Source organism: Heloderma suspectum, chromosome 1, assembly GCF_057233095.1.
Source record: "Heloderma suspectum isolate Gila_16-S chromosome 1, 16-S_ref, whole genome shotgun sequence".
NCBI classification, from domain to species: domain Eukaryota; kingdom Metazoa; phylum Chordata; class Lepidosauria; order Squamata; family Helodermatidae; genus Heloderma; species Heloderma suspectum.
In genome coordinates, this window is record NC_139458.1 from 133,367,748 (window position 1) to 133,391,898 (window position 24,151).

The following is a 24,151-nucleotide window of genomic DNA, read 5'->3' on the forward strand; positions in this document are numbered from 1 at the left end:
GCACTATAGGATGCCAAAAATATCAAAGTTAACTTATTTTCCAGCTACATTTGACCCTTTTAGAGTTCTGTATGGATGCCATGTTTTCCTAGTTTTTTTTTAAAATAACATTTTCCCAAGGTTTTTTTGGGGGGGGGTTAGTGGGGGTGGAGGGGGCCACAGCAGGGTGGGGGCAGCATGTAGCCCCTGAGCTGCGTGTTGCCCACCCTTGGTGTAATCGCAGGCCTCTAACTCACCTGCAGATTTCTGTCAATGAGCCAGTTGGTTTCAAAGTCATCGTCGTCCTCCCCAAATGGATTGATGAGCTGTTCAGCTACCTGTGAAATGAGAACAATGAAAGGATCACCCAAATATAGCTCCTGGGTTGTGAGGCTCCCCTAAGGATGATCCAGTTGATGAGAGAAATGGAATTCACTATTACATTTAAGCCGATATTCTCTTGTCTAGCCAGTGGAATAAAAGGGTAAGAAATAGATGAGCCGAGAGTAAAGGGATCTGGGACTTTGTAGAGAGAAGAGAGATGCTTATGTATTTGCTTGCTATGGACTGCCTTCCAGCAAATAGCATTTCAGCTGAGAAAAACCCTTTGGGATTCCCATCTTTAGCTCCTTTAAAAAAAAAGAACTACAGCATCTCTACACCACCCTAAAATCCAGCATTTAAAATGGGATTTTCTGCTTCTGCTTTAAATGCAGGATCACAACGGCTGGATCTACACTTACTGCCTTTTTACACTTCCAATGAGGTTTCACCACCTGCCTTTCACACTGCGCAGCAGCCGCCTCGAATTGGAACCGGAATTTCCCACTTCCATGCTCCCGCTTTCAATATTTCCCCTTAATGTGCTCTGATTTTCTGCCTTGGCTACCGTATCCAGTCGTAGTCCCCTCCCCCGCCTGTCCATATGCCGTGGTGTTTGTATTTCCCTCCTGTCCAATCACAGCTCTCGATGGCCCCCTGTCTTCTTCCGGCTACCAACTGCATAGCTTCCTCAGCAGCCCCCATTTGCTCAACAACATGCAAAGGGCTGGATGTGCGTGCACTCGTTTGATCTTGGAAGCTAAGCGGGGTCGGTCCTGGTCAGTGCTTGGATGAGAGACCACCTGGGAATCAGGCTTCTTGCACTGAGCAGTAAATTAGATTAAGTTTGACCCCCTCCTATCCCCCGCTCTGGATGTTTTTTTAAAAAAATTAAGGCGTTATCCTCGCAGAATCGGGGCTTCTCCGCAATGTTTTTTTTCTAATTGAGGCCTGATCTTTGAAGCTTCAAAGTTGTGAAGCTTCACAACTCAAAGCTTCAAAGATCATGCCTCAATTAGAAAAAAAAACATTGCGGAGAAGCCCTGATTCTGCGAGGGTAACGCCTTAATTAAAAAACAACAACATCCAGAGCAGGGGATAGGAGGGGGTAAAACGTAGTCTCATTTGAAGGGACACAACAACCCCCTGCTCAGTGCAGGAAGCCTGATTCCCAGTCAGTCGCCCATCCAACTACTACTGACCAGGGCCAACCCTGCTTAGCATCCAAGATCAGACAAGCGTGCACAGGAAAACAGCACAGCGCTCGAGTGTGAACCGAGCTTGCGCATTCGATGAAGCACTGCAACAGGGAAAATGGGTGAGTGTGAATAATCACATTTTAATGCGAGAGCGTTTAACCCGACGGAACACCGAATTCATTGCGATGGCGGGCGCAATATAGATCTGCCCAACAACTCTCTTTTTCACCCACTTCCTTTCCCCCATTCCCTTCCCCCCTCCTTCTCCCTGTATCTGAGTCTTCCAAATCTTTCATGGATCTCGCTCCTCTTCTTGTCCCTCTTCCTCTTTTCATGGAGGGAACTCAAGCGGAACGCAATGGGGTAATTTGCTAGCTCATTATCTGCAATCTCTTTAACAACGAAACAAAGGGCATTTAGTGCAGGAAACACCTTGGAGGTTCATGGCGCCATGTAAAGAGCTCACAAACTTCCGTAATTGAGCCATCTCAATAGCAGGATAAAAGCTCCGTGTGCAGGAGCCCCTAGGCTGACTTCTGGCACTGGAGTCTACCTGGAAGAAACCCTCCTGGTGGGATGGATGGCAGGGGTAAGAGCTGTGACTGGTGGGGAGGATGCAGCACCTCCCATTTGCATTCCCCTTTGGCCCTTTTAAATCGCCCTCTGACCCCACCCCCACCCCTGGCATTTTACATGTGAATGGGCAAGCCCATGTTTAAAGTAGGGGGACTGCCACCATTGTGTAGTTTTGGCCTCACTGGGAATCCAAGCTTTGCCTCCGTTTAATTATTAGACCAGGCGGGTTGAACCTCTTTCCATCCGAGGGCCAAATTTGATTTCGGAGAAGCACGCGGGGCCCACATTCCAATGGTGTGCAGGGCTGAAGGGAAAAGCAGCAGGTCCCAAATACCAGCTTCAGGCTCTTATTGCCAATAACTATGCCTCAGGAGACCCATTTCAACCTTTTCGAATGGGGGCCATAAAACATGCAAAAGCTGGGAAACCACCCAACAATTGGTGGTTGAGGGAAAGGGGGCGGGGCCATCTGGAGAACCCTAGAGGGCCCGATTGGCCCACCAGGCGGGCCGGATTTGGCCCCTGGGCCTGAGGTTCAGTGCTCCTGCATTCGAATCTAATGTGTGAAATGGCCCTGGGATCAGTGCTTTCACCTGCTCAAGGACTACCTTCAGATGTTCTGTCCTGGTGGGCAGAAGTTTCCTGGGGATCAATATTCTTTCCTTTAAACTAGCGCTGTGCCGAACATCCAGGTCGCTCTGTGGAATGCAGAGATGACTCGGGCGGTTGACACGATCGCGCCCAAGCGCCCTCTCCCTCTGAGCAGAGCCCGGCCAGCTCCTTGGTATACACCTGAGCTGAGGGCAATGAAGCAAGAGGGGAGACGGCTAGAACGCAGGTGGAGGAAAACTTGTGCTGAGTCTGACCGAACACAGGTAAGAGCCCACTATCGAGTCTACTCTGTGGCGGTGAGGGTGGCAAAGAGGCAGTTCTTTTCCACCAGCATTGCATCTTCTCAGTGTCGTCCGGCGGAGCTTTTCCGAGTGGTTCGCGGCCTGTTACATTCTGGGCCAGGGAGAGAGACGGTGGAACCCTCGGTAGCACGCTGTGACGAGTTTGCGCGGCACTTTGAGGATAAAGTCACTCAGATTCGTCATGAATTGGACACCACCATTAATGCAGTTCCATTCGTAGAGGCGTTCAGAGCACCGTCTGGTCCAGTTTTATTGGATGAGTTTCAGTTACTGAGACCTGAGGATGCGGACAAGGTGCTTGGCCAAGTCCGATCGACCACTTGTGTGCTTGACCCTTGCCCTTCATGGCTTATTAAATCAAACAAGGAGGGGTTGTCCGGCTGGGTCCAGGAGGTTGTAAATTCCTCCTTGAGAGCTGGAGTGGTGCCTGCTGCTTTAAAAGAGGCAGTAATTAGACCACTCCTGAAAAAGCCTCACCTGGACCCAGAGGATGTTAACAATTATAGGCCAGTGGCCAACATCCCCTTCCTGGGCAAGGTGCTTGAGCGGGTGGTTGTAGGACAGCTCCAGGCACTCTTGAATGAAACGGATTATCTAGATCCATTTCAATCGGGCTTCAGGCCTGGTTTTGGAACGGAAACTGCCTTGGTCGCCCTGTGGGATGACCTCTGCCGGGAGAGGGACAGGGGGAGTGCGACCCTGTTGATTCTCCTGGACCTCTCAGCGGCTTTCGATACCATTGACCATGGTATCCTTCTGGATAGATTGTCTGGGTTGGGAGTTGGAGGCACTGCACTACAGTGGTTCCGCTCCTACTTGGATGGCCGATTCCAGAAGGTGGCGCTGGGGGATTATTGCTCTGTGCCATGGCAATTGTGCCATGGGGTTCCACAGGGCTCTATTCTATCCCCCATGCTGTTTAACATCTACATGAAACCGCTGGGGGAGGTTATCCGGAGGTGTGGGCTGAGGTGCCATCAATATGCGGATGACACCCAGCTCTACCTCTCTTTCTCATCAAAACCAGGTGAGGCAGTGGCTGTTCTGAACCAGTGCCTGGGCACGGTAATGGACTGGATGAGGGCTAATAAACTGAAACTCAATCCAGACAAGACGGAGGTACTGTTAGTGGGTGGTTCGTCTGCCCAGCTAGGTGATATTCAACCTGTTCTGGAGGGGGTTGCACTCCCTCTAAAGGATCAGGTTCGTAGTTTGGGGGGGCTCTTGGATCCAGAACTGTCACTTGAGGCACAGGTGAACTCAGTGGCACGGAGCACTTTTTATCAGCTTAGGCTGGTATACCAACTACGCCCTTATCTGGACAGAGATAGCCTAGCTACAGTTATCCATGCTCTGATAACTTCTCGTCTGGATTACTGCAATGCGTTATACGTGGGGCTGCCTTTGAAAACGGTCCGGAAACTTCAGCTGGTCCAAAATAGGGCAGCAAGATTGTTAACAGGGACTGGCCTGTGAGCTCATATTACGCCAGTACTTTTCCAGCTGCACTGGCTGCCAGTCCGTTTCCGGGCCCGATTCAAAGTGCTGGTGTTAATATTTAAAGCCCTTAACGGCTTGGGGCCAGGTTACCTGAAGGATCGCCTCCTCCCATATGTGCCTGCCCAGACCTTAAGATCATCATCAGCGGCCCTTCTCCGTGAGCCCCTGCCAAAGGAAGTGAGGCGGGTGGCTACTAGGAGGAGGGCTTTTTCTGTTGTGGCACCCCGGCTCTGGAATGAGCTCCCTAGTGAGGTTCGCCTGGTGCCTACATTGTACTCCTTTTGGCGCCAGGTGAAGACCTTTTTATTTTCCCAGGCATTTTAGCTTTCTAAATTTTTATCTTTGCTGTTTTAAATCTGTATTTTAAACTCCTGTACTGCTGCTAGGTTTTATTGTGGTTGTATTGTTATATTGTGGTTTTAATGTTCTATATATTTTAAATTGTTTTATTGTGTGTTGTTTGGTTTTAGTTTTTGTGAACCGCCCAGAGAGCTTCGGCTATTGGGCGGTATAGAAATGAAATAAAATAAATAAATAAATAAATAAATAAATAAATTTCTCCCACATTTTTTTGACCATTCTCATTCAGTTTGATAGAAAAGAAATTCCAAGGAGGAGAAATTTCGGATACATTCTTATGGGTTGGGTCTGGGGTTCTTGTGGTTACCTTACTTAGGAGGTGGCTGAGGAGTGTGCATGAGTGTCCTGCCTGTCATTGTACAGTAATCTCTGTGGCAGCCTGTCACCTCCTCGGCTTCCTGCACTTCAGTTAAAGCCATCACGAGGAAGACACCCCGAGGCAATTCCTCCCATGGGGCTTTTTCAGTTCAGAAAGTGCAGGTGGCCTGGGAGGCTGCAGAGCAATGGAAAGATGTGTAATAGAGAGAGAAAACACCCACAGCACCCTGGGCCGCCTTGCAGTGATTAGGTAAGCTCAAAGATACCACCAAAGGAAATTAAAAATTCCGCCTCAGAAGAGTGGAAGCCTCAACACAGTTGATGCTGTTGCCACCTACAGAAGCAGTGCCGTAAACCAAAAACCACAAGGAAAAAAGAACGAACCCGTGCTACAACCCCTGCCAACAGTGAGCCCTATCTGTGAGAAACTTGGCGAATTTCTCCTCCCCTAGGAGAAATTCGGTGAAACTGTGTCGTTCCCCCTCCCCCCATTTCTTTGCCCACAAATCTGCTGGAGAATTTTAAGAGTCCATTTGTGCACAGCTCTACTTTAAACTGACCTTGAGCCAGCCAGCATAGAAGAAAAACTGCAAGAAAGTGAAAACGGGCACAAAGAGGTCCATCCCATGGCCAGGATAGTCCTTTGCTGGGTCCAGGAACTGCCGACCAATTAAACAAGCCAGGAAGAAGCTGTAAACGGCTACTGTGACCACCTTGGAGAAAGAGATGCTGTTAGGACTTGTCAAGACACTATGGTTTAACAGGAGTGGTGGTGGTGCACAGCCATTACTGAGTCATGGCTCATGCCAGACAGTGTTTCTGTAGTGTTTCTATTATCTACACTCAAGCCACTAAGCTAGGAGTGTGGAACTTGTGGTCTACATGCAGCCCCCGAGTGCACCCCCCTCGCACACCGAAATTCACAGTGACAACAGCAAAAAACACCAGTCCACCAAAATTCAGAGGCAAATTGCTACAGGACACTAAAATGGCCAAATGTAGCTTTTAAACAAGATAAATTTGGCTGTTTTAGTCTCCTGTAGCAGTTTGCTGCTGAAATTTGGCAGCAAATTGCAGTGTGTGTGTGTGTCTATGTTTGCTGCTGCCACTGAATTTAGTGGCACAATGGCAGGAATATAGTCCATGGGAGAGGTCTGAGGTGAGGCAAAAATGGCCCCCAGTCCCCCAAAGTTGCCCACCCCTGCACTAATCCAAAGAGTAAACTCTTTGCCCTCAACAAGCACAAGTGTGTTCTATCTGTTTTGCTGTATGGAAGGTGGTTGTGCAAACATCATGTGGACCACTGGGTCAGAGGTACCTAAGGGATTGCTACAAGGTACATTACATGTCTTTTTCCTACCTACCTCTGCTATGGGTTTGCACCTCTATTCTAAACCATTTCCCTGTTTCTTTCCCCCTTTCTTTACAGAAGCTTTACCCACATCTTCCAGTATTTGAGTGTATACAATTTAAATCCCAAAAAGTGTATACAATTTAAATCCCAAAGAATGGCTATCCTCCTGCAGTAAGCCTAGTAGCACACTAGGCTTCCTAGATACTATGTCTAGGACTAATAAAGCACTAAGAGAAAGCAGGGTTATTCCCACGTAAAGAACCTTTGTCTGGAAAGTCCCTACAAGTTTGAGGAGCTCAATTCCTGGCTCGTTTCCCCACCCTTCCATCCCTCAAAAGAGCTACTCTGGCTCTAAATTCCCTACTGATGCTTCCAGACTTTGAATTCTACACATCACTCTCTGATAATTCTATACTTTTGCATTTCAAATGGGGAACCCCTTCAATGGCTGCTGATGATCCACATCACTTCTACATCATTTGTGATCTGGAATCTGGCTCAGATTTTGGCTCTCCTGAATATCTCTTGACATTAGGACCCTATTACAGTCTTCCTTTGGTTTGGTTTGGTGCTGGGGTCAGTATTTATGGCAAAACTGATTTCTAGGAAAAGAAGGAGGCAGAGAACTCCAGATGCTGTTTTTTTAATTTGTTTTTATTTAAGACCAATGCATTTTGGAAAATCCTTCTTCAGGGGCATGTTTTCAACCATGATTCACCAATACAAACGGCAATAGGCAATAGGAAACATTGGAATGTTCATTGTATTGGCAAATGATTGTTGAAAATGTGCTCCTGAAGAAAGATTTTCTGAAACGCATTGGGCCTAAAATAAAAACTTTTGTCAGCATCTTGAGTTCTCTCCTTTCCCTTTTCCTATTTGTGGCGCCATCCCATTTTTTGGTCATCAGTTTTTTTGAAATGGGTTTCTTGGTCTATATCTGGCTGAGATACCTGACATGCTACTATGTTGCAGTCCAAAGACTATGCCTGTGCCTTTAAATTCACTACCAGGCAGCAGCTAGGGATGCGTGAACCCACCCCTGTCTGGGTTCTCTGGATGCCCGCCCAGCCTCTGCTTGGACTGCACTCTAGCCCCTCCTGCAATTGGCGAGCAGTCCTCACTCACCCCGACAGCCTTGTCAAGCTCCACAGTCACCATTTTTTGAAATATAAAAAGGTGATAACAAAATGCACATATTTGCGTATGTGCAAAAATGCACATTTTTGTGAAGCCACATATTCGTGCATGCACAAAAATGCACATTTTTGCAAAAATGTGCATTTTTTGCACACACCCAAATATGTGCATTTGCAAAATGTGCATTTTCACATATACACAAGTATGCGCATTTTTGCGCTTACGCAAATATGATAATTTTTTGATCGCTATTTTATTTCTCAAAAGATGATGCCCACGAAGCTTGACAAGGCTGCTGGAGTGAGTGCAGGCCATTCGCCAAGCACGGGGAGGGGGCGAGTGGGGGCAGGGGCTTGGTGAGCGGGGCTTGAGGGTGCAGGCAGGGGTGGTTCGCTGGATTCCCGGATGGAATCAGGCGCCCGCACCATCCCTGGCAGCAGCTGCTGCTACTCCTTCTCCTCCATCTGCTATAGCAAGCAGAATTCCAGATACCCAACAAAGCAGGCAAAAGAGGGCAGTGAACAAAAAGATGGAGGTGGAATGGTGGAAGAAGCTGCTGCCACCTTGTCTTCAGAGGATCCATTAATTTAAGGCAGTGGGAGAACATCTGGATCACAACCTGGCAACTCTACCTTTCTCCTACTCTATTCCTGCTGGATCGGATTCCGTGGCTGGCAATAGAGGTTTTGCTACAACTGGTGGAGCTTCCATAAACAATGCTTTCCCTAGTGAAACTAATGTAGCATGGGTTCATCACAATAGCCACAGTTATCATAAATGTTGTGCTTCCCAAATGGGCAGGGAGCCACTGGGGGCAGGGACTTGGTTTGTTTTTATTTTTGTGAAGTGGCAAGGTCTGCAAGGACGTTGGAAGGTGCAGCAGGAAACTGGTGATAAGAATCCCTCAACAGGGCTGGCCCAAGACATTTTGCTGCCTGAAACAAAGGACAAGGTGGTGTCTACTCCCCATTCCACATACGGAAGACAACTGGACTGGTAGTTGAATCTTACTTCAATACTGGTTATGGGATAGCATCCTCCACCGCACCTGAGGGCACTGGCCCCATTAGGGGGCTCAGGACAGGCTGCGTGACATACACAGCTCTGTTTTCCCAGAGAGGGGAATAGCCGGGGACTCACGAGGAACAGTTGAGAGGGCTGCTGCCACTGCTGCCCCCCAGCATTTGCTGCCTGAGGCAGTTGCCTCACTCTGCCTAATGGTAGGGCTGGCCTTGTCCTTCAGTTCCACTCAACATCAGGCAGCCCACCGTTATGTGACATGTGTGGATGAATGCTTACTCTGAATTCTGGACCTCAGGTCTGAGTATCTTTTGCTACATAAGTTTCAGAGAGTCTATCCAGCAGTTTAAATCTAGTTTGTCTCCATCTACCAAGTGCTAGGTAACTGCCACAAGCCAAACCAGCTCACACTAAAACACATGTATGTGTGTGCATATGCATAGGCGAGGGAGAGAGTGAATGTAGAGATATTCTTATCTCTTCCTACAGAGGGGCAGCCATATTAGTCCCTTGCAGCAAAAACAACAGAAAGTCTTGTGTCACCTTAAAGACTAACAAAATTATTCTGGCATAAGCTTTTGTGGACGGTAACCCACAAAATCATCAGATGCATGGAGTATTATGGAGAGTTTCAGGTTTACATATATATGGTTCATATAGTGGTGGTTATGGGGTGGAGGAAGAATTGTAAACACTGAAATCAAGGGAATTAAATGCAAAAAGTGACAATCACATTATTAACAGTGGTCATTCACTGTGTAATTATTGCTGATAACACAAAAACACTGACACTGGTGTTATCATATATTTGCACATATATTATATCTCCATAATAATCCATGCATCTGGTGAAGTGGGCCATAGTCCATGAAAGCTTACACCAGAATACATTTGCTAGTCTTTAAGGTGCCAGAAGGCTCCTTAAAGCCTTGTGCCACCTTAACTCTTGTTGCCTTCTCTCCTAGGTACTCCAGCAAGCATCCTGTGATGTCCAGTATCAAGCAGGTTCCCATGGAAATAGACTGTGTGTGTAAGGTTTTGCCCTCCTTCCTTCTTTGATCCTGGCCTGCAGGAGACTTTGGTATGCCCAGGGTTCCATATACATTTCCTATTAACCTTAATGATCCACAGGGACAGGAATCCTCTTTCTCTGCACCACAGAGTCCAACGGAGTGCATTATCTAAGGTGTAGATCATGAGATTCTAAGCTGTATGTTTGCATAAGACAAAGAGAGGAGGGAGCTGGCACCATAAGGTCTACCCTGAGGCCGCTGTTTGGGTGTTGGTGCATGATGTGCCTGGTGTCTAAGGCAGATAACAGCCTTCCCTGCTTACAGGTTCATCCCACTAAATACTGCACCATGTGTGAACCAATAGCTGTGAAGCAGTGCTGTTAGGGCTCAGGCTAATGCATGATCAAGGGGAGGGAATTGGCTTGTATGGCAGGTTTGATATGCACCAGGAGAATAGAAGCATGTGCTCAGAGAAAATGAGGATCAAATACCATTAGTCATGAACGTGCCCTGTCCTTTTATGGCGCAATATGTATAAGAGTCGGGGGGGGGATGTGTTTTGTGTATGGCTATAAGTGCACAGGGCACAGGTACCCATTGTAACTTGAATCCACAATATCGTGCATGCTAGAGATGTATTTATGGGATTCATAAATGGGAAGGTTATGCAAGGTCTAAGGAGAGGTTCACGTGTGAAGGGGTGCAAGGGGATTGTGCATGCAGTGTATGCAACTGTAATTGTGCTGAGGAAAGTTGACATGGAGGTTCAAATGGAATGGGTTTAAGTGTACGTACTTATTTACATTTGAGGACTTGAGTGTAATCCAGAGATAAGAACATAAGAAAAGCTGTTCTGGATCAGACCAAAGGCCTGTCTAGTTCAGCATCCTGTTTTCCACAGTGGCAATTACAGGCCTATGGGAAGCCCACATGCAGGATATGAGCACAATAGCACCCTCCCACTTGTGTTCCCCAGAGGCATATTGTGGGTGCTTCCAGGCAAAGGCCTCCTAGGCTAGTAATCAGAAGGCAATGTGCAGCAATCCCCTTAATGGATTTCTTGCAGTAAGAAAAAAGATGGAAGAAGTGGTGGGAAAATATGAGAAGATTACAAGGTGACTTCTAGACTCCCCGTAAAACTTCATGAATGAGGCAAGACAATGGTGTGATATAAGCTTTGTCTGGAAGTACCCTGACTCTGATACCAGAGGTAACATACAGCCATCATACAGAGGCTGGGTGAGGGGATCAGGGCAGTGGTGAACGCCTCCCTTGAGGAGGGAGTGATGCCATCAGCCCTCAAGGAGGCAGTGATAAGACCGCTTTTAAAAAAGCCCTCCTTGGATCCCCATGTTCTGAACAATTTTCGCCCAGTCTCGAATCTGCCATTTTGGGGCAAGATGATTGAGCGGGTGGTGGCGATGCAGTTGAAGGCACACTTGGCAGAAGCCGATTATCTAGATCCATTTCAGTCGGGCTTCAGGCCTGGGCATGGGACAGAAACAGCCTTGGTTGCCTTGGTGGATGACATGAGGAGGGATCTGGATAGTGGTAAATGCTCCTTCCTTGTTCTCCTCGACCTCTCAGAGGCTTTTGATACAGTTGACCATGGTATCCTCCTGGACCGCCTGGAGAAGTTGGGCATTGGGGACACCATATTACGGTGGTTCTGGCCTTCCTCTCTGGCAGGTACCAGAGGGTGGCACTGGGAGAGGAGGTTTCGGACCCGTGGTCACTCACTTGTAGGGTGCCACAGGGTTCCATCCTCTCCCTGATGCTATTTAACATCTATGTGAAGCCGCTGGGAGCTATCATCAGGAGGTTTGGGGTGCGGTGTCATCAGTATGTGGATGACACGCAGCTCTACCTCTCATCCAGATCTTCACCAAGGTTGGCCGTAGAATCCCTGTCCAAATGTCTGGAGACGGTGAGTGGCTGGATGGGGAGGAATAAGCTGAATATGAACCCTGACAAGACCGAGGTACTTTTGGTGGGAGACAAGCGGAGGTTGGGAGATGTTGACCTGGTGTTGAATGGGGTACGGCTACCCTTGAAAGACCAGGTCCGCAGCTTGGGGGTCTTCTTAGACTCCCAGCTGTCCATGGAGGCTCAGGTGTCAGCTGTGAGCCGGACAGCGCTGTACCAACTCCATCTGATACGGCAGCTGCACCCCTACCTTCCTGACCACCTCAGGAAGGTGGTACATGCCATCGGTAGTACATGCCCTGGTCTCCTCTCGTTTAGACTACTGTAATGCACTCTACGTGGGGTTACCCTTGAAGACGGTTCAGAAGCTGCAGCTAGTACAGAACGCAGCGGCTCGCCTGATTAAAGGCAGCCGCCGGCGAAATCACATCACTCCAGTGCTGAAGGAGCTGCATTGGTTACCAGTTGTTTTCTGGGCCAAATTCAAGGTATTAGTTTTGACCTTTAAAACCCTATATGGTTCCGGCCCAGCCTATCTCAAGGAGCGCCTCCAGCAACACCAGATAGGCTGCTCAACAAGATCAGCCTCGGATGGCCTTCTCTCTGTCCCATCAGCCAGGACAGCTAGGCTGGTGAGGACGAGGGAGAGGGCCTTTTCTGTGGTGGCCCCCACTCTGTGGAACTCCCTCCCTGGGGAACTCCGCCATGCCCCCTCTTTAATGAGCTTCCACCACGTATTAAAAACGTGGTTGTTAAGGCAGGCATTTGGGGTGGGTTAGGGTAATTTTAGAAATGTGATGTTTTTAATGTTGAATTTTATTGTTTTGAACTGTTTTTATTGTTGTACATTGCCCAGAGTGGCTGGGTGACCAGCCAGATGGGTAATTAATAAATTTAATAATAAATAAATCATGATTAGTATCCACTGATAGCCTTCTCCTCCATGAAGTTGTCTAATCCTGCTTTAAAGCCATCCAAGTTGGTGGCCATCACTACATCTTGGGGTAGTAAGTTCCTTAGTTTAATTATACACTGTGTGAAGAAGTTAGGGATGTAAGAACTCACCTTAGTTCGGGTTCTCCAGGCACTCGCCAAAGCAGCGCCCCTGCTTGCATCCCCCCAAACCTGCGCTTGAGCCACCCAGGAGTTTGGTGAATTTTCCAGTGCTCAACACGAACCTGTTCAGTGAGCGCCGCCATTTTCGTGCCTTTATTTCTGCATAAAACAGGAAGTTAAAAAAATGTGCATATTCAAATATGCTCAGTTTGGAGCTGGGAAAGCTAAATAAGTGCAATATTAGAGGGATTATAGCTCTAATATTGTGCATATTTAGTTTTCCCAGCTCCAAACTGTGCATATTTGAATATGCACATTTTTACACTTCCTGTTTTATGCAAAAATCAAAGATGCAAAAATGGTGGTGCTCATAGAACCAGTTTGCGGTGAGTGCTGGGGAGCACGAGTGGGCACGAGCAGGGAGCGAACAAGGACAGTGTCTCAGTGGGCGAAGTTTGGGGGTCGTGCGCGGGGGTTGCTCGACCAGTTCCCGAACCCCAAACCGCACTCGCAACATCCCTTGAAGAAGTACATCCTTTAATCTGTCCTGAATCTCCTACCACTCAGCTTCATAGGATGACCTCCAGGTTATGGAAGAGGGAGAGCCTCTCCCTCTCCACTCTAAACATAACTTTATAAACCATTGTCATGTCCCCCTTGTTTACTTTCTTTCTAAACTAAAAAGCCCCAAATAGTGTAGCCTTTCTGTGTAAAGGACTTGCTCCACTCCCTGATCATTTGGGTTGCATATTTAAATCCCACTGAAAAAAACAATGGGATGTTAGTGTATAACTGTGAGCTAGTGTGCGTTTTGGTGGGACACAGGTCCATTTAAATTACTCTGGATTGCACCATTTACTTAATCCCAAGCACTGAGCATAATAAGGTAAATCTGCTTGCAATTAAGCAGGAGGATACATATCTAAGTTCTGTTCTCACCTGTGTGTAGACCAATGGGATACTGATCCAATCATACCCATAGAGTCGCCCACACTGACTGCGCAAGGTGTTCATTTCCTGAGGAAGGGGAAAACAAATATTTAGAAAGGAAAGGACTATTTGCCACAGTACTGCCATTGCCTTTGCAGAGTAAGCCACGGCATGCAAATCACTACTTTTGATACTGTCTCGTAAATGGGACTTCCTATTCAGCAATACTACATCTACCTGATAGTTCACTCTTATTAAGTCAAAGCAAGAATTATGGGCATTTGATATCTGGACTGTGCAGCATGGAATGCAGAGTCTGGCACAGAAATTGGCTTCTTGGAAATCTTGGCTTTCATTAAACACACCAACACAAGTTTCTAGCAATAATCATTTTGGACAAAAACATTGAAGATGAGTAGGCTGTGCTTTGGAGAGTCCAAACATGAGTGGGCCTTGGGCAAAGGTTCCTGTGGTCAATAGTTCTATGCCCAGCACAGCTCATTAAAAAAAATATTCCAGGGCTAGATTGCAGGTCAAACTAGACGACCTGCTGAAGCTGCACTCAGGAAGTACCTGGTTTGAATCCCACCTCTTCCATGAACTCAGTAGGTCAACCTTCCCTAAGGTGGGAAGGTCAACCTTCCCTCCAAATGATCAATGCTGGCTATGAATGATGGGAGTTGTAGTCCAACACATTTGAAGGACACCAGGTTGGTGAAGGCTAGACAAGCCAATAAATTTGTCCCCCGTACCCCAAACAATATGGGGAAAGTACCGATGTACTTTACAGCTTTGTGGTAGGATTTATTGAGCTAATGCATTTGAAGTACTTTGAATGCTGTGCACTGCTATTATTAGACTAAATCTTGGTTCCAACCCACTCTTTGATTTCCCCCCTTCCTCTTTCCACCATCCCACTCCTACCGGCAGCAAGGCCTCCAAGAAATCACAGTGTGACGTCCACTCCCATCACCAGAACTCACATTCAAGATGCCTTGGAGGAGCACGCTGTCACGAATCCGTCCGTCATTACGTGCCTTCACTGCCAGGTTTGAGAACCAAACACAGGGGATCCAGAACTTGTTATGAAGTGAGTTTATGCTGTCAAACTTCTTGTGTTCTTCTGGAGTCATCAGGCCTGCACAGAAGAGAAGATGGAGGAGAGTGGAAAGACAGTTTGCAGAGATTCTGCCCTTCCCAGACCCATTTTTTGGAGAGGACATAAATCTATTAGCCTTGATAATAATGTTTGGGTCCTCAAAGCATTGAGTTCTGGGCTTGAAATTCCTGAGTCTATAAAGCAATATTCATGGGAGAAACTTAGCCATTATAACCAAATTAGAGATAAGGAGGTTTCCTAAAAAAGACTGTTGAACCCACTTTTTCCACTTCCAGTTTCATTGCAGAATTAAGATTAGAACTCTACATTAAGTTATTTTCCTTTCCTGCTGGTCTGTACTTTCTATTACATAACCTCTAGATGGCATTGTGGTATAGTAGAATAATGCAACTACACCTGTGGGAGATTGCACTTAGTTTCGCTTTGGAATTTCTCTGCTCCACCCCACCACCCCAAAGCGTTTATAAAACAGAAGCAAAACCAGACTGTGTTGACATTGTCTAAAGCGCCCGTAAACAACTGTGAGTGCGGAACGGTGAACACGCAGTAAAAGCCTTGTCTACAAAAGCTCAGAATTTTACTCTTAGAAATGAAACAAGAGGGGGAAGTAGGAAGGCATGGAAGACACTCGAATAAGCCCATCCTTTTCATGCACCTGGCAAGGGAACCTTAGCACAGGGGTGCAGAACCTCAGGTCTGCAGCCCAAATCCAGCCAGGCTGGGTGCCCAGTCCAGCTCTCTGTGGTTCCCCAGATGGTCATGCCCCCTTCCCCTGGCCCTACCCTGTTTTCTCCTGATTGGTAAACATTTGGTGGTTTCCTGGGTTTTGTGCAGGGGTCCATTCCCCCCCCCCATTCTAAAGGTTGAAATGCCTCTCCTAAGGCTTAGTTACTGGCAGTAAGAGCTTTAAGCTGTGCCCCTTTGGCCTTTGGCCCCACCCACCACTGGAATGTGGCCCCCAAGAGCTTCAGCCCTTGGGCTAAAAGAGCTTTGACACCCCTGCCTTAGCACAAGCAAAGCGTGTTGTTGCCCCCATAGGCAGCAACTGTGTATTGCTCTATCTATGCTCTACAGTATACCCCAAGAAAGGTTGAATCCTACTGATGACATAAATTATGCAAATGGTGCAAATTTGAATACATTTGCTTATTTTGGATAAGTTATTCTGCTTCTGCTGGCCATGCGTAATGGCATGCAGCTGTACAGACTACTGGAACAATACAACCTCCTCCTCGGTCCCCTCTTCCTTCTGAGATTTGACCAGGCATTGCACACATCCTTTAAAGCCTAGCTTTGTCACCATAAGGGCCAGACACTTGCTTTTTATTTAAATGGAAAGCATAGATTCCCAGGATGCAGAATTCTTCACCTAATACTAAATTCTGTTCTTGCAAACACACACACACTGCCTGGTTCATGGACTGCTTCTTCATCAGCATAAAACATGGGCTAGTGGCAATTCATGCCAGTGAAAATGCTCCTTTAAGCCCCATGCAAGCAGTTCTAATATTAGGTGTTGGACACACAGTTTCAGTGTTTGTGACCTCAAGGGTCAGAGGGGTAGGGAACTTCAACTCAAATTTGCCCCCTGCCCATCCAGTGATTGACCAAAAATGTATGTACACCGTGGGAAGCAAAGCCCCTCTTAAAGCACTTTCAAGTGTCTTAAAAACAATTGACTCCATCACCTCCCTGCAACTTGATTGTGCGAACTGGACCTCAGAAGAAGGAAATGAAAAACAGCTTCCCTTTCAAAGGACCTGCTTCTTAGTCCATCCCATTGTAGCACAAACTCTTTTTGAATGGCTTCAAGACAGTTTAGACATGTGTCTTTACACCAGAAGTTAATTTGATTACAGAGTTGCTGGTGTCTGGAGGTGCTTCCAGATGAGGCTTTTATGGCACCATTGCCCTGCCTCACTCGCAGGATTTTACGGATGATCTAGACAATATTGTCTTCCGCTTGAGGCCTCCCATATTTTCCCACCGCTTCGTCCATCTTTTTCCTTATCGAGGAAAATCCCTTATGGAAGAAAAGATGGAATTGCTGCAGAATGCCTTCTGATTGGTAATGCTAGAAGCCCTGAAAGGCTGAAAGAACTCTATGTCGCAAAGAATATTGTCACATCTCCAGTGGAGGCTGGTGGCTCTGAGGTCACAAGGCAGCTAATCCACCCTGGGTTTCAGTCAGAACTCCAAAGGAGCTATCCAAGGTGCTGAACACCAACCCCAAAATAGGTTCAGCACCTTGGGTAGCCCTTTTGGAGTTCTGACTGGTTCTGTCTGAAACCCAGAGCGGATCCACTGCCCCACTGACATTGGAGCCACCAGCCTCCACTGCACATCTCTCTTTGGTCAGCTGCTGTTCTTTATTTATCACACTCCTGTCCACCATGGAAGATTTCACTGTTCCTTCCTTCCTTCCTTTCCTCCTCCTCCTCCTCCTCTTTAAAGAACTTGTTTCATAATCTCACCAAAAAAGAAAAAAAATGCAGAAAGTAGAACAAGAAGTGGCCACTAGATAGTGCCACACTGTTAGAAATAGCACCAGAGGGAGGGAGACATCCCATTTCTCTTTTGTCTGTCTGTCTGGATGCAGATGAATGTATATTCATAAGTATCATGCAAGCAGAGCTGACACAATCTCTTTATTAGACTGGATCTGCTTGCTAACGCTATATGGGAATACTGTTTTATGCTGACGTGTTTTGGACCTCACCTGGAAAGTACAAACGATTGGAAAGATGGGGCTGGGAAGTACAGGGGCACTGGTGCCATCAAGACAGGACTTTGGGGCAGCTGTCCAGAGGCCCACTCAGCAGAAGGAGCAAGAAGGCCCCCAACACAGCAGGGCTGGTAAGTAACATGCATTACCATTTAAAGTCCCCACATAAGAACATTAAGTCCAGAGTCCAGGCTTTTCTACATGAGGCTTTTATCCTGCACCTTTACTGAGGCTTCTGCTTCCAGATTTTTTGCGTGATTTCTGGGATCTTTCTTTCTCTGCCTTTCTGTATGTTCCATTACACAACTGCTAAGTAGTGCTCTGGTATAGCGGAACTGGGCAATTACACAAGAATGCTGTAACGCCATTCAGAAAAAATACCACACTGTCCTCGTTAGGGAAAAAAAATCCAGCAATAATGGCTGCAAAGCACGGGGGAGGCCCTGAAGAATGACAACATCATGTTAAGGACCTGCAAACTACCGTGAGTGAGCAATCACAAGTGCACAATAAAAGCCTTGTGCAGAAAGGCTCAAGAATTCTCTAACTGCATCACTGTACACAAGGGCCGGTTCTGGGCAGCAGCACACTGATCTGGGTTACCTGTTCGCCTCTTGTGGACCAGCTGCAAGACAAATGAGGCAGCCCATAATCTTTCAGCCACCAGTGTTCATAACATCCTCTCAAACCTTGGCTGAGAAACAAGGCTGGCAGGTAGAAACAGGGCTAAGAAACAAGGCTGGCACATCTTGGCTCTCTGGAGCAATGGCAGAAAGGCAGCTGCAGCAGGGCCAAGCTGTGAGCTGGCATAGAGATTAACACTTGGCTCAGGGATCAGCATCTCCATGGCGCAACCCTCCCTGCCTGCTATGCTGTGTATAGCAGCTTTCCCCAGCCTGTGCCCTCCAGGTGTGTTGGGGTACAACTCCAGCCTGGCCATTGGCTGTGATCTTGTTTCTTTATGACCTTGTTTCAAAAGAAACCAAACCCAGGTAAGCACCGCAGCCCTGAGACTTCTCACCACTCAGAGAAATGAGGAGAGACTAACAGTACCGTACAGGGTAGGTCCCATAACAATTATAATTGGCCCAGCTTGTTGAACCCATAGACTTTATAGACAGAGAGCCGTTGTAGTATAGGGGTTAAAATGTCAGACTAGGAGTGGAGAGATCCAGGTTCAAATCCCTGCTCAGTCAGAAAGCTCACGACCAGCTTTTCTACATGAGGCATTTATCATGTGCTCGTCATTCCACACTCACAGTTGTTTACAAGTTCTTCAAATGATGTTGTGACCCTCCAGTTTTGCTTCTGTGGCTAACCAGCATTTTCGGCAAGTTTTTTTTAGAGTAGGGAAAATGCAGCACTGAATTGTGAAAGTGAAAGAAAGTGTGATTTCCTTTTGTGTATTTGCACTATTTTGTTATGCCACAGTGCCACGTAGAGGTTATATAGCAGAAAAGCAGGAAAGGAAACACTCCTCGTGTAGAGCTCGGATCTCAGTTTGGCCTTGAAACAGAAAGTAGATACAGCGGATTATCAGCCGATTAACAGCCCTGTGTAAGAGTTGCTGTGAGTATAGTATGCGGCGGGGCATTATGTACACCACCATGAGTTCCTTGGAGGCAAGGTGGGATAGAAATGTAATAAATAAATAAAATTGCCCACTCTACCCCCACACTTTTGAGTTTTGTCATAGCTGGTCATCATGGTGATGGCTATTACCTGCTGTCACAACATGTTCTATGCTGGGAAACCGCTTGAAGACTGCTGTGCTGACGGAGCGCAAGATCAGCACACTCAGCAGATTGATGTAGCGCATCAGCGTGCGCCGCAGGAGGCGCCCATACTCGTCCTTCCCATCCACGCTACTCGAGACCAGGTTCATAATGCGGTCAGGCCAGGGGATGCTCTCGTACTGCCCCCACCAGCGAGACACCACTAAGGTAACATAAAAGCCTATAATGGAATGGGACAGTTAGTCCTAAGGAAAGGACTGCCGATTACTTGCAGGCATATGTATCTGACCTCAGAGCAAATAATAAAAACAATTAAGAAGTGTATATTTATTTGAGGAGAATTTGGCAGGGGGTGGTAGAAGCAAGGAGAGACGAGAAGAAACACACATGTACACCCCCACCCTTAATAACAGCAGCCACCAGAACCTCTGCTTAACAAGCCTTTTTTTGTTTTTGAGCTTCCACAAGATGCTGCCTGAACATTTTTAAATTTTCCTCTGTGACGACAAGGACTAGCAACTCCTTTTAAAAGGAAGGAAGCTGAAATTCTTTGGAAACCATAGTATTTCCTTGACTCTGGATGGTGCATATGCTCAGCACCCTGACAGTAATGTCAAGAGATCTTTATTGGCAGGGCCTGTTCTGACAGGCTTTTGCTTGGCACTGTGAGATCTGAGCTGTTCTCTCACTTATCTATATCCTGTCAGAATGGGCACTACTATCTCTTGTAGCCTCCTCTGCCTGGTGTAGGGAGCCTACTCCAAAAAAAGCTTAACATGAAGCTGCCAACAAGAATATCAAAAGGCCATTTGTGGGAATATCCATCCCACTTCTCAGAGAGGACATCTTTATGTGAACTTCCTTCTGCTGCATTTTAAGGGAAAGGAAGTAGCATTATTCAGAGTTATGTAAAGTTCAGCTGTCCTGAGGAACAAAGGCATTGTGTTGGTAACTGCCAGCAGTACCTCATGTCAGGAGCTGCTGCCTCAGCAGTAAGAACACAGCCAGTATCTTTATGACTAAGCTTCTGCTGAGAAGTATTGCACATTTTGTAAACACTGATAACTATTATAGTGTTTGGGGACTTTTTGATGGGTTAGAGATAAAAATTAGTGACAAATAAGGAACTGTTGCAAAGATCCCAGACATCGAATTTATGCAATAACAAAGCGATACAGTCTATAAATCTTCCACCATCATCTTCTTAATATGATCTGCCTGTCTTTTATTTCCCCAAACTCTTGAGGACTTTTTAAAAGAACAGTAATTCATATCCAGTTTCTGGTGGAACTGATATGACCTGAACCCACTGGAACGGGTGAGCTATAAATAAGGTTAGTAGCCCTACTACTAGGCAGAATGAGGCGGCCACTTCAGGTGGTCGATTTGGGTAACAGATAATCAGTTATTCAATTTATTCTTTTTTATCATAGGGATTTTTCAAAATCATTTTGGATTTTCTGCCTCAAGCAACCAAATGCTTTTGGTTGGCCCGTGCTATAAATGTAAGAAATAAATGAAATAAATGGCATCCAAGGCTTTGCATCATTCTTCCTCTGTCTTTGCATTCCTTACCTAGCACAAAAGACACAGGGATCAGTTCGGCATAGCTGTTGCAGTACAGAGCCAGTTTCTCAAATATCAGCCTTTGGTTCTCATTCAAAATCAGCCTGGAATGGAAACATATAGTAGGGGGATATTCGCAGTTTCAAAACAGCAAGGGTATTTCTCACTGATGAGAATGGAGAAAATAATTATTACTCTGAGGTGGATTCAGCTCTAAGGGCCTTCCAGCACTATCAGGTGGATTTCGGGGGGGAGGGGTTCCCAGCTCTAAGGGCCTTCCAGCAAAATCAGGTGGATTTCGGGGGGGAGGGGTTCCCAGCTCTAAGGGCCTTCCAGCAATATCAGGTGGATTTCGGGGGGGGGGGTTCCCAGCTCTAAGGGCCTTCCAGCAATATCAGGTGGATTTCGGGGGGGAGGGGTTCCCAGCTCTAAGGGCCTTCCAGCAAAATCAGGTGGATTTCGGGGGGGAGGGGTTCCCAGCTCTAAGGGCCTTCCAGCAATATCAGGTGGATTTCGGGGGGGGGGTTCCCAGCTCTAAGGGCCTTCCAGCAATATAAGGTGGATTTCGGGGGGGAGGGGTTCCCAGCTCTAAGGGCCTTCCAGCAAAATCAGGTGGATTTTGGGGGGGAGGGGTTCCCAGCTCTAAGGGCCTTCCAGCACTATCAGGTGGATTTCGGGGGGGAGGGGTTCCCAGCTCTAAGGGCCTTCCAGCAATATCAGGTGGATTTCGGGGGGGGGGGGTTCCCAGCTCTAAGGGCCTTCCAGCAAAATCAGGTGGATTTCAGGGGGGAGGGGTTCCCAGCTCTAAGGGCCTTCCAGCAATATCAGGTGGATTTCGGGGGGGGGAGGGGTTCCCAGCTCTAAGGGCCTTCCTGCGTTATCAGGTGGATTTGGGCAACAAATGCACATTTATTTGCATTTCTTGTGTGCAGCCCTGATGTTTTCCCTCAACATCGCTTTTGTTGTAGGAATGTCATATTCTTTTTCCCCTTACCACTTAAAACACAGTATATTGTATCAGGGGAAAATATGAACTTAACCGCAGATAGTATATTCCTTGGCTGTTTATTGTGTGGAATGTAGTTGTTCATGAGCTCCTATCAGGTATTATTCATGATGTTATTAGTGGCAAGCAACACGACTACCTCCCCCCATACCATTTTGTGAACCTGTTGAGTTGAGATACTTAAGAAATGTTTCAAGGCTGTGGGCTCCCTTGGGGTGCTTATCGCGCCATCGTCCTGCTTTATTCACAGAATTTTATGGGGGGTCCAGATGACAACATCTTCTGCTCATAACCCAAACTCCATTTAATTTCTGTAGTCATGACAGTTCTTTGATTTGAGTTTAAAATGCAAATCATGCATCCTCAGAGTGTCTTTGTTATCAGGGTTATTAGTTCTATTGTAGTTGTTCTAACGTGTCAGGAATGTAGAAGCATTTGTAAGGCATGGAATGACGGTTGTAGGGACGGGGAACAGAAATGCTAATTGTGTGCTTCACAACATGATTGTCTAGATCATTCCCCCTCTCCCCACCCATAAGGCCGTTAAGTCTAAGGCCAAAAATGACCTAGTGGCTCCACTGTGCTCATGAAAGGATGTTATCTCGCTTTGCACTTCCAGTGGCAGACCTCTGCACCTGTCGACCCCTCCTGAAGGTTGGGAGGGGCACTGGCAGGTGTGACAGGTTGCAGTGGTGGGGGAATTCTACCTCTCCCCATACTGTGTGTTTGCAGAAATGTGTGTGCATGTGTGTATGCTCATGTAGGATCTAAGCCAATATTCTTCACCACTAGAGAGTTCTGAGGTAATGCTAATAGTGCACTCTTCTACTGATCCCCCCCCCCCCCGCAAATGTTCCTTATTTTGGTGAAAGTACAAGCCAGAGAGCTTGCTGATGAGACTTTTATTGTGCCCTGACTCATTCACGGATGTTTTTCAGGGGATGCAGATGCTGATGCCTTCCACCCGTAAGACAGAATAGCTGCGCAAAGCTTTCTGGTAGTTAGCACGAGGACGTCTCCATCTGGAAGCGTCCTGGATGTTTGGAGTACTTGCTTTTCTTTGATGCATTTTGTTAGCAGAAAAGTTCTGAAGTGATTGATGCTTGTTTGCCACATATTTAAAATACACATATTTTAACTACTTGTGTTTAGAAACGGGGATGGGCACTGCTTACAGAGGCAGGCAGGAAGCGCTGAAGGCTGCTGTTCCAGTCTTGTGGACCATCTTTCATCCCTTCATGCAATTGGGGCCGAGTCCATTCACTGAAAAGTGGTAGGGTGGGGGTGCAATTGCTAAAGTAGCCTGCAGAGGGAGATCACCTGGAAAAGCACTGCCTCGCTCCCCCCACCTTCTGAATATGACATGTCCAACCTCAGGCCTGCTGGCTGGAGCGTTCCCTCCCTCCTACAGTTTAAGTGGCTGCTGCTTGTTGTTTGGGTATTTGGGGAGAGAAGGAGGGAAACATTCTTTACTTAAAACTACAGCTATGTGCAAACAGCCTCTCAGAATTCTCTACCCTGTTTATAGGCAGAGAAACTGGGCGGGTGGGGCAGCAGAGAGAGAGAGAGAAACAATTCCACCAAATTTCTCTGAGGTAGGAGAAATTCTCCGATAGTTTCTCACAGATAAGGTTCACCATTGCCAGAGTTTGCAGCACAGCTTCTTTCTTTTTTCCCTAAGGGGTGTGTGTGTGTGTGTGCGTGCTGCTACTGCAAGTGGCAACAGTACCAACTGTGTTGGCAGCCGGGCCCCCATTTTGCATCCTTCACGATGCTGGTGTGAGGGAGGCAGTGTTATGTTTAGCTCCAGGAAAGAAGTGGAACTAATGCTGTCCCCAAATCTGTCCTCCAAGTTCCTGAACGTTTTCTTCCCCCATGAAAGAGGCTTCCATTGTTCTGCCTCATTCTCAGGGCATTTTATAATTTATTTTGGTGGCGTTTTTGAGCTTACCTAATTACTGTGAGGTGGCCAAGGGTGCTGTGTGTGTTTTATCTTTTTATTATATACCTCTCTATTGTTCTGCAGCCTCCTAGGCTGCCTGCACTTCCTGATCTGAAAGGGCCCCTATGGGAGGACTTCCTTCATGATGTCATCCCCTGGGCTTTCATTAAGTGTGGGAAGCCAGGGAGGTTACAGGCTGCCAAAGAGATGACTGTACAATGAAAGATAGGACACTCACACATATTCCTTCGCCATCTCATAAGTAAAGTAAGCACAAGAACCCTGAACCCAACCCATGGGGATGTCTCCAAAATGTTCTCCTTTGAATTTCTTTTCAAAAGCCATTTCTTTTCTGTCAAATGGAATGAAAATGGTTGGAAAAAAATGTGTGAGAAATTCTCAGCAGAGCACTATTTAAAACCACCTACCACCTTGAGGAGGAGGAAGAAG

The 24,151-nt window shown here is 46.9% G+C and overlaps 1 protein-coding gene across 1 annotated transcript in view; it reads right to left on the reverse strand.

The window, feature by feature from the left end:
* LOC146357914 (bestrophin-1-like) overlaps window positions 1-24,151 on the reverse strand; it is a 29,095-nt gene that overhangs the window by 4,521 nt on the left and 423 nt on the right. Inside the window, exons 2-7 of the mRNA XM_084847801.1 lie at window positions 20,763-20,857; window positions 19,174-19,407; window positions 14,590-14,744; window positions 13,616-13,693; window positions 5,728-5,880; window positions 237-317 (exon numbers count right to left, since the gene is read on the reverse strand). Coding sequence (XP_084703927.1) covers window positions 237-317; window positions 5,728-5,880; window positions 13,616-13,693; window positions 14,590-14,744; window positions 19,174-19,407; window positions 20,763-20,857 — 796 coding nt within the window. The remainder of the gene's footprint in view (window positions 1-236; window positions 318-5,727; window positions 5,881-13,615; window positions 13,694-14,589; window positions 14,745-19,173; window positions 19,408-20,762; window positions 20,858-24,151) is intronic.